This window comes from Mesocricetus auratus, unplaced genomic scaffold (assembly GCF_017639785.1).
Source record: "Mesocricetus auratus isolate SY011 unplaced genomic scaffold, BCM_Maur_2.0 Super-Scaffold_100714, whole genome shotgun sequence".
NCBI classification, from domain to species: Eukaryota; Metazoa; Chordata; class Mammalia; order Rodentia; family Cricetidae; genus Mesocricetus; species Mesocricetus auratus.
Window position 1 is genome coordinate 1108767 of NW_024429270.1, and position 10460 is coordinate 1119226.

The 10460-nt window shown below is 49.8% G+C and overlaps 1 protein-coding gene across 1 annotated transcript in view; it reads right to left on the reverse strand.

Moving 5' to 3' along the window:
• The window catches only part of LOC101841738 (cyclic nucleotide gated channel subunit beta 1), a 37613-nt gene extending 27385 nt beyond the window's left edge, over nucleotides 1-10228 (reverse strand). Inside the window, exons 1-4 of the mRNA XM_040740799.1 lie at nucleotides 9986-10228; nucleotides 4852-5011; nucleotides 2275-2382; nucleotides 565-722 (exon numbers count right to left, since the gene is read on the reverse strand). Coding sequence (XP_040596733.1) covers nucleotides 565-722; nucleotides 2275-2382; nucleotides 4852-5011; nucleotides 9986-10208 — 649 coding nt within the window. The 5' untranslated portion in view covers nucleotides 10209-10228. The remainder of the gene's footprint in view (nucleotides 1-564; nucleotides 723-2274; nucleotides 2383-4851; nucleotides 5012-9985) is intronic.
• Between the last annotated feature and the right edge of the window lie 232 nt (nucleotides 10229-10460).

Genomic DNA, 10460 nt, shown 5'->3' on the forward strand with positions numbered 1-10460 from the left:
AGTTCCAGCTGGAGCTATAGAATGAGATCCTGTCTCAAAAAAGAAAAAAAGAACTATTCAGATGGCCCCCAAAAGACATGAATGCCTCTGAATATAAAGACTGCCTGATGCCAAGTGGTGGTGGCACACACCCTTGATCCCTGCACTCAGGAGGCAGAGACAGGAGGATCTCTGAGTTCAAGGCCAACCTGGGCTAGAGAGAGAGGGGGAGAGAGAGAGAGAGAGAGAGAGAGACAGAGAGACAGAGAGAGACAGAGAGAGACAGAGAGAGACAGAGAGAGACTGCTTCCAGAGCAGCTATGTTAACCCTGAGAGCAAATCTGAGATAGACATCCCGGCTGCCCTCCCCTCTGGGAGAAGGAGGCAGAAGAGTCTATAAGCCACTAGCTTTGACCTTCTTCCTCTCCCAAGTACACATCTAAGGCCCAAATCCAGAGTTTGGGGGCCTGAGCTTTTCTCTTACACCCCAACAATTTGCTTTTGGCACACTCCCCAGCAGTAGGTGATGGGGTTCTTTGGGCACCACACCCTGCTTGGCCTGTGGCCGCCTCTACCCCCACTCACAGGGCTTGGGGCTCTCCTCATCAGAAGTGACATCGGGGTCAATGAGCTTCTCCTTCACCTTCTCGGTCCGTTCCTTAAACAGCTTCACCAGCTCCTGGAGCCGGTCATTGATGATGGCACTGCTCTGGCTGGCTGTGGAGGCTGCACGGTCCTGGCCACTGTGGGAACACCACCGAGGATAAACACCAAACAGGAAGGGTCCCAGGACCCCAGGCCTACGCTGAGTAATGCCTCCACTTTAGCAAAGTCCAAGGGAGGCCAATTAAACCCATTTTTTTTCTGACAATGTCAGACCCACCCCACTCTCCTAGCTTCTGGAAGAGCTGAGATTATAGCCCTGTGGCACCATGTATGGCTGGGGTTTTCTCTTTCTAGTCTTATCCAGAGCATTTTATATGTGGAGATACCAGAGTCACTGCCACTTGGGTCCCTAAATGACTGCATGAAGCACAGCCTTCCCCTGACCCGAAAAACACAAGTAGTGCTGTGACTATAAATATGCGACATCTTGTCTTTTTAGTCACTGAACCACCAGGGTTTGTTTATTACAGCAGCTAAGCCTACATAACTTACATGTGGGTCTCTATATTGACCTCTTTATACGATCCCAAGGGTAATTTTCATTGTTTGATTTCTGCCAAATTTTTCTTATGTTAAATCTTAACTGTGTCCCTGCTCTGCTACATAAAATACCATTTCATTGTGTTGAAGTGTCAACTGGACTGTGTAAGATTTGGAGATTCCCTGAGTCTATCTTCTTTGAATTTTCCACAACCCTGGAAAGTATAAAGTGAATAAAATAATGCAGAGAGGGTCAGGGGATGACTCCACAGATAAAGTGCTTGCTGCAAAGGCCCGAGGGCCTGAGTTCATCCCCAACCCGATGAAAAGTCAAAGAGAACTAACTCCATGAAGATGACCTCTGATTTACATGTCTACCATGGCACACATATATGTGCTCATCATGTATGTGACATCAACACATACTTACAATAACAACAAATAAATACATTTTAAAGCAAATAAATACAATTATGGGCAGAAAAAGGACAGAAGGAAGGAGGCAGGCCTACATCCAGTTTCTTGTAGTCAATACAGGGGTCATGCCTGGAGAGCATGTTAGGGTGTCTAGGCCAGTGTCCTGGGCTGGGCACTTAACATCAACCAGGACTTCTGAAAACCTTCAGGAAGGTACTTTATCATGACCCAGTCCTGGGGACAGTTAGATACAGGGACTCGGCTTTCCAATTCTGCCATCATGGCCTCCAGCCATGTCCTACATGCCAGCTAACGAAGTCGCCCAGAATGCTATGGAAATGCAAGTTTTGGGACCTCTGTGCAGAGCTGTGTGGAGCCTGGGATCAGATTGAACAAGCTCCCAGGTGGGGACCTACAGCAGATCCTTGGGTCCTCTCCTCCTGTAGACTTATTTGGGGTTCAGTGCCAAGATCGTTGGCGGGGTGGGGCTTCTGCCTGGGTACTCCTTCCTCTCTGATCATTCTGGAATGAACGCATCTTGCCTAGAGTTCAAGCCCACCCCTGGGCCAACCAGGAAAGTCCTGGGCAGGAGAGCTGTTCCCGCCTTACCACTCCAAAACGTACAGTTCTCCTTGTGTGGGGTCCTACAAGCACCCCAGGTTCCCCTCCTCTCTGTCTGCTCATCCCAAACCCACCTTGAAGTCTCTGAGACTCAGGAGTGGCTCCACTTACTCAGCCTCCTGTGGGGTGGTGGGGTCTGACCAGGCCACCACTGGGGACTCTGCTGGTGACAGTGCCTTGAGCTCTTCAGCTTCGTCATCCTGAGAGGGTAGCTTCTTCCTGTAGAGACCCAGACAGGTATGGGACCTTCAGAGAAGGCCAGATAAGGGAAGTAAATGGCTGCCTTCTAGCTGGTTCTTGGGAGAAGAGGAGGCCTGGTCTCAGGACCCCGGTGTTTGCACAACTCTCAGTGGCCTGGCCCAAAGTGAACAGCATGGACTTAGTATAGGACAAACTTGGAATCTGACCTAGGAACATCATTTAAACAATAGAGTGCCTCCACCTTTTCTTCTATAAGTGGCACTGGATATGCCCAGTGAAACAGAGGTGCCTGTCCCTCAGCTAAGTCTCTGCCTATGTGTCCTTCTATCCTTCGGCCTCCTATTTCTGATCTGAAGTTCCCTAACCCTCCCTCCTCACATTATACCACCCTTCAGCTGTGAGACAAGGCTGTGGAGTCTAGTCTTCAGCTCACAGTGGGACTTTGAACAAGTCCACTGCTTCTTAACTGTAGGCTCCTAACTACAGAATGAAGACTAAGTGTGTGGGTAGGGCTGTCATTCAGGAACACCACAGGTTGCTGCATTTGGAGCCACTAGGATCTTGTCTGATTAGACGTGAAGGTCCACAGGTCAGAGCCTGGGTGGCATGAGCTGTGGGCAGGGGGACCCTTGGCACTGTTTGACATTGGCATCCTCAGGACTAACTCTCTGGACTCTCCCACCCTCATCCTCAAGAGTGGGGATGGATTGTTTTATGGAGGAATCCAAAACCCTGGGAAAGACAGACATTTCTTAACACCACCAAGAAAGCCATCCCCAGCCTCAGAGAAAGACCTGCTTAGGGTGGAGTAGAGTAACTCAACACAGAAACACAGAGATGGCACCTGGAGGATGCAGGTCAGGCCGAGGTCCAGGGATGGTTTTCTGTGTGTCTGTGTATCTCCATGTGTGCGTGTGCATGTGTGTGTGTGGGTGTGTATGTGCGTGCACACGCATGCACGTGTGTGTGTTTTTCTCTCATTTTCTTTCTCATTTTTAAACAAGGTCCTGACATGTGGCCTTTGCTGTTTCCAAATTTGTGATCCTCCTGCCTTAGCCTCCAGAGTCCTGCAATTAAATGCATGTTCTATCAGCGCACAGTTTAGAAACAAACATTTTGCCAGGCAGTGGTGAAGCACGCCTTTAATCCCAGCACACAGGAGGCAGAGGCAAGCGGATCTCTGTGAGTTTGAGACCAGCCTAGTCTACAGAGCGGGTTCTGGGACAGCCTCCAAAGCCACAGAGAAACCCTGTCTCAAAAAAACAAACAAACAAAAAACCTAAACATTTTATGAGATAATGAATGCAGAAAAGAAGAGTGGTCATTCCCTAAAGACTCTTAACATATAAACACAAAATGCCCAATGTTAACACATGGAACCAAGAGTCTGGGGACATAGATAGGTGTGTTAACCCATGAGGGCAAAATGAAAGTCAGAACATCAGGGAACAAGAAGATGAGTGCTTAGGACCTAAACTAGAGTGTGCTCCAAATGAGAACATCAGGGCAATGCATGTGGATGGGTCCACATAGAAAAGTTCTTTGGGACACAAAAGATAAAAGAAATCAGGATAAATGTAATGGGACATTTCCACAGCCCTGGAAGAGCAGAGGCAGGAAGCTTGTGAGTTCAAAACAAGCCTGGGCTTCCTGGTGAAACACTGACTCAAAAAGAAGAAGAAGGAGAAGAAGAAGAAGAAGAAGAAGAAGAAGAAGAAGAAGAAGAAGAAGAAGAAGAAGAAGAAGAAGAAGAAGAAGAAGAAGAAGAAGAAGAAGAAGAAGAAGCCAGTGGTAGCAAAGAGGCAGGCAGATCTTTGTGAGTTCAAGGCCAGTCTAGTCTATAGAGCTAGTTCCAGGACAGCCAGGACTACACAGAGAAACCCTGTCTTGAAAAACAAACAAACAAGCAAAAACCAAAATCAAAAGGAGAAAAAGGAAAGAGAAGACAGGAATGAAGAGTGTTGGAATTGGGGTTCAGTGTGCTGAACTCAGTGGCACTATGATCAGCCAGGGGCACACAGGGGGGCTGGCTGTGGCCTTTAACCACGACACTGTGACAACACAGGGAAGTTGTTTAGTTCAAAGAGGAAGCCTTGGGTGCTGGTGCAAAACTGGAGATCTAAGTTCGATCCCCAGAACCTCTCAAAGGTAGATGGAGAGAATCGATGCCACAAAGTTGTCTTCTGACCCCCCGAATATATGCCATGGCACATGCACACACTAAATAGATAAACAGATTCATAAAAACATATTTTTAAATTGTTAAGAGATGCTGGGAGTGTGAAAGAGGCAGCAGTGTATGTGTAAACTTGGGCATTTCTGTGTAGCATCCCTCTGTCCTGCAGCGGAGGGTGTCTGGGCTGGGACTCTGAGGATGCTTCTCAGGACCACCAGCAGAGGAGATCTCAGTCCTCTGCTTCCCATCATCTGTCACATGGGCTAGTGGCATCCTGAGGACAGAAGCCCAAGCAAACCATCATGGCTAACCTGTGAGCTGCTGCGGCGGAGCCAGGGACCCTGAGGGTGTCAGATTTTGAAGGAGAGGGTGGTCTCTCCGGTGAAGGGACCTTCTCCTCTGGGATGAGGGGCCGACTGTCAGCATCCGTGTCTTCTACCTGGAGCTCTGGGTGCTCTTTCGTGGCTGGTACTGGGAAGAGATAGGAGGGGACAGTCATGGAGAGAAGCCAGGTTTTGGGGCTGTGTTTGGAGGGTCTCTGGTGGCTTCTCCTCCCCAGTACGGTCCCCAGCCAAGCTCCATGCAACCTGAGGCCTTCTGCATGTCACTGCCACCCCAGCCCCCAACCCAGGAGCTGCAAATCTACCCTCTCAGTGTGGAAAGCAGCAGCAACTTGGGGAGGCTGGGACTAGTGTCACATAGACAGGCCCATTTGTTTTCCTCTCAAGGAAGGAGAAACCAAGCCTGTAGGGAGGGCAGGAGCCAAGGCTTTGTATTCTTGAAGGGACTCCATTCCGATGTATGTGCTGTCTTAGTCATGTGTTTACCTGGGAATTTGCTTTGGAGGGTATTAACATCTATACCAGGGGTCCCAGAAGTCACCTGCTGTCTATTTGGGCCACTGAAAAGCCTGGGCCTTATTCCTCAGAATCAGGTACCTCCTGGGGAGTCTGTGAATGCACCACCTTGGGGACTTAGGGGACACTGGAGGGCTAACTATACCTAGAAGGAAGTCTAAGAGGCAGTTGTCCACAAGCCTGTTACACAGCAAGACAGGGAAGATACTCTGAGATAACCGTCCCTGGGATGTTTCTGCTCGTGGCCACCATAGAAAGTCCAGTGCATAGCTTACAGTCACACAATGGGCAGAAAGGGGCCTCAGACCTGGGTGCTTGTTTTACTAAGTCATACAAAGCGCCCCCTCCTCCCAAAGGAGGACCAGCAAGAATGGGAAAGATTTTTAAACACTGAGGCATAGCATATCATTTGCTAGAATTCAGAAATCCTCAACCTGTGGGTCTAGACCCCACAGAGGTTACATATCAGATATTTACATTAGGACTCCTAGCTGGGTGGTGGTAGCACATGCCCTTTAATGCCAACACTCGGGAGGCAGAGGCAGGAGGATTTTTGTGAGTTCCAGGCCAGCCTGGTCTATAGAGAGAGTTCCAGGACAGGCTCTAAAGCTACAGAAAAACCCTGTCTCCCCGTTGGAGGGGGGATTCTTAACAGTAACTAAATTACAGTTGCGAAGTAGCAACAAAATACTTTTATGGTTGGGGGTCACTACAACATGAGGGACTGTACTAAAGTGTTGCAGCATTAGGAAGGTTGGGAACCAGTATGCTAGATTGACAAGAAATCCTCCACGCTCAGAGGAAGAGGAGAGGCCTCACCTACCGCCCACTGGTCCCTATGGGAGCCAAAGAGAAAGGACCCTAAAGGTTAGACCTGGGGGCCCCAGAGCTGACCCCAGCATGGCCTCAGCTTCCAGCCCAGGATGCACAGTAGTCTATCCTCAGCAAGTCTGACTGACCCAGGGAGCCAGGCAGGGAATGGCCTCTCCCCCTGCCTGCCCTAGGCAGGACTCCACACTGCCACCTCCCGGTGGAGAGGAGGAACAACCAGCTGGCACAGGGCAGCTCAGATGAAACAGGTTCATAGTGTAGTGGTCTAGACTGAAAAGACTAGACACAGAAGCATTAAAATGTCGAGAGAAGGGTTACTGCTGAGCACTGTCAATGCATTTACTCTCTCCCCTTTCTCTCCCCTTTATAAATTTTAAAAATAATATTTATTTTTTAAATTACATTTATTAAGCCAGGCTTTGTGGCACATGCCTTTAATCCCAGCATTTGGGAGGCAGAGGCAGGTGGATCTCTGAGTTCAAGGCCATCCTGGACTATAAAGCAAGTTCCAGGACAGCCAGGACTACACAGAGAAATTCTGTTTTGAAAAAAGTTACATTTATTTACTACATATAGTGTGTAAGTGCATGCCATAGTGTATGTGTGTGTGTGTGTGAGTGTGTGTGTGTGTCAGGAAAACTTGTAGGAATTGGTTCTCCCCTTCCATTTTGGGGATCAGTCACCAGACTTGGCAGCAAGCACCTTTACCTACTGAACCATCCTCCTGGCCAGCCTTCCTTCACCTCCCTCCCTTCTGGGGTTTCACTATGTTGTTGGCCTTGAATTCCCAATCTTGCCTCAGTCTCTGCAGTGCTGGTTTACAGGTGTATCCTGGAATTCACTTTGTAGACCAACCTGGTCTTGAACTCATGGAGATCACCTGCCTCTGCCTCCCAAGTGCTGGGATGAAAATCATGTGCTGCTAATGCTCGACTTCTGTTGGTTTTTAAATGTTAAGCATTTACATCTATTCCTTCCCCCCACCGTCCGCTTGCTGTGGTTTGAGCTGGCTGTGTATTCTGGGTTCAACCGATGCTCTGACCCCATCTTCCTGAGTGTCAGGGACTGTGGGTTCTCAGCTGTATGGCAGGGCCGGTTAACCTCGGCAGCTACTCTGTCGGGCAGTTGTTACGCTGTTTCCATCTTGTGCCTAAGGGAACTGTAGGTTAGGAAAGCTCAGTGCAGATACAGGCCCAGCTCAGAAGGGCTGAGGAATGACTAACCAATTGCCGGTTTTGCTGTTTCCTTTTGAGACAAGGTCTCTGTACCCCCAAATGCTGGGATTACAGATGTGCACCGCCACACCCAGGTCCGGAACTGCATTCTTGCTGCACTTCATTGTTCCTCTGTAGCCCCAAAATCCTCGTGTCATGCCCTTACTGTACCAGCCATGCCTGCCCGGGTGCTGATGAGATTATTTCCCAGTCGGAGTTCCCAGGACCCAGGGAGGACATAGAGGGTTCCAGACCCTCAGACCAGAAAGGGGGAGATGGAGAATGAGACCCTGACATCCCTGTCGCTCTCCTTCCATCTTGATTGCAGAGGGGACCATGGTCAATGCTTCTGTTGCCTTGGCACGGAGCAAGCCCCTCTGGGCTCCAAGCCTTTAGCCGGCTCTGTATCTCATGAGAAACTCACAGCTCCAGACTTGTCTGAGAGAATTTCCATCAGATTAGCCTGTGGGCATGTCTGGGAAATATTTCTTATTTGCTAATTGATATAGAAGAAATCTAGCTGAACAAGCCAAGGGGAACAAGCCAGTAAGCAGCATTCCTCCATGGTTTCTGCTCCAGGTTCCTGCCTTGAGAGACTATGTTGGCTTCTTTCAGTGATGAATTGTGAACCAGAAGTGTAAACAGGAATTAACCCTTTGCTTCCATGAGTTGCTTTTGCTCAGCATTTTATCACTGCAAACTTTTACATCTCCTGTGTATGGCAAGCCACTCCGGTTTTCCATTTGACTAGCCATTAAAAGTTTTCCTGTTTATGTCAAATTAGATAAAATAATCCAGCAAAAGAGGCAGAAACTGGGGATCCTGTGGAGCAGCAGAGTGAGCCTGGGTGTTGCCCCTCATTGCAGGGATGATCAGAGTACAAGCTCACCCCATTTGTGCCCATTGTGAGCCAGGATGAGGAGACAAGGGCAGCCAGGCCTTTTCTTATGGGGTGTCCTGTTCCTACCTGCTCTGATCTCGGGGACAGCCTGGCCCAATGTCTGCACAAACGTCTGCCACATCAAAGGGAGAGTGGGCAGACTGGCTTACACCAAGGCAGACCGGGACAGAAATTACCTCGGGGCACCTGTAGGACCCAAGCACTTTGCCATTAGTCAGTGAGCAGAACTAGCCCAATGACTAGTTTGGACAGGCCCTCAATCTGCACTGAACCCCAAGAATTCCTTCTCCCGGCCTGCCTGCACCTTCCCGCTTCTCCTTTCTACACCGCCTGCACCTGTCTGCTTCTCCTGTCTACACCACCTGCACCTGTCTGCACCTTCCCACTTCTCCTGTCTACACCGCCTGCACCTGTCTGCTTCTCCTGTCTACACCTGTCTGCTTCTCCTGTCTACACTGCCTGCACCTGTCTGCTTCTCCTGTCTACACCTGTCTGCTTCTCCTGTCTACACCGCCTGCACCTGTCTGCTTCTCCTGTCTACACCTGTCTGCTTCTCCTGTCTACACCTGTCTGCTTCTCCTGTCTACACCTGTCTGCTTCTCCTGTCTACACCGCCTGCACCTGTCTGCTTCTCCTGTCTACACCGCCTGCACCTGTCTGCTTCTCCTGTCTACACCGCCTGCACCTGCCTGCTTCCACTCTCCCTGAAACAGTGGCTACCAATGACCCTCAGAAAGCCCAGCAGACTGTCACAGTCAGGCAAGTCTACCTACAATGGAACTCACATCACCCCACCACCTGATTTCCCCCTTCCATGGCCTCTGTCCCTTCTTTTAAAAACACTTTTATTAATCCTTGACGATATCATACAATGTGTTTTGATCATATTCACCCCAACTCCTCCAGATCCAGCCCACCTTCTTACTCTCCCAGCCTCAAGTCCTTTATAGTAGCCCATCAATTCCAAGTTGTACCCCTCGTATAAACCCCTGGTTAGGAGGCCATCCTCTGCAGCATGGTTGACCTACCAGGAAGCAGATCTTTAAAGAGAATCGACCCCCCCCCAGAAGCTACTGACTGTCCACAGCACTTCCGTTAGGGGTAGGAGTGACTCCTACCTCTTTTTTTTGTTTTGTTTTGTTTTTGTTTGTTTGTTTGCTTTTGGTTTTTATGAGACAGGGTTTCTCTGTATTGTTTTGGAGGCTGTCGGTCCAGCCTAGCCTCGAACTCACAGAGATCTGCCTGCCTCTGCCTCCCGAGTGCTGGGATTAAAGGCATGCGCCACCACCGCCTGGCTGACCCCTACCTCTTTTACCAGCATTCTCCCCAAGTTTCATGCTCTAGGGAGGTGACACATTAAAAAAGAAGAGTGGGAATGAGTTCCTGCATAAAATGATGACATGCAGAAAGTATATGTAGTCAAAGAACTAAATTGCTAACTGTGAACTTTTAAGCATACGGAAAGAAAAGGACTAAACCCCTTCAGTCACTACAAAGCAGGAGGGAGGTCTTTAGAGGAAGGGGAATTCCAAGAGCACCACGCATGTTCCTGCAGCATGCCACACCAGCGAGAAGCCAGCCCAAGCCATGCAGAAACCGTACGCTGCCACATCTCAAGCATGCTGGGGCAAGATCACACTACCCAGGCGACGGATGGAGCTCCTGGTCTCCCTGGCAAAGCTGGAGTTGGACAAGGTTGTCCTCCGGGAAACGAGGACAGGAATGCGGGTGATTGTTGGACGATAGCTGGGCACATTGGGGAGTTGCTCGGCTGGGTTTGGGGGCCCAGGCCTGGGGCCCTCCTGGCCAGGTGGCTGGTCCTGAACCAAGCGATTCAGCTCCATATTCAGGCCTGGTTTAGCCATGGTGCTGGGTCGAGAGGGTGGCAGGCAGAGGTGTGACCCTGGGGACTGTAATCAGGAGCTGAGTTGAGGGAGATGGTACAGGTAGGGCTCCTGCCAGGCACCGGCATAGACCAGCTAATACTCGCCTGCTGCATCAGCCCTGCTCTTTTCTCCAACACTCAACCTTAAAGTATCACCAGGTGACCTCCTGGAGCCCTGGGACTGCTTATCAACCACAACAGTATTCCCCATGCCAAGTTCAAAAGACGCCAG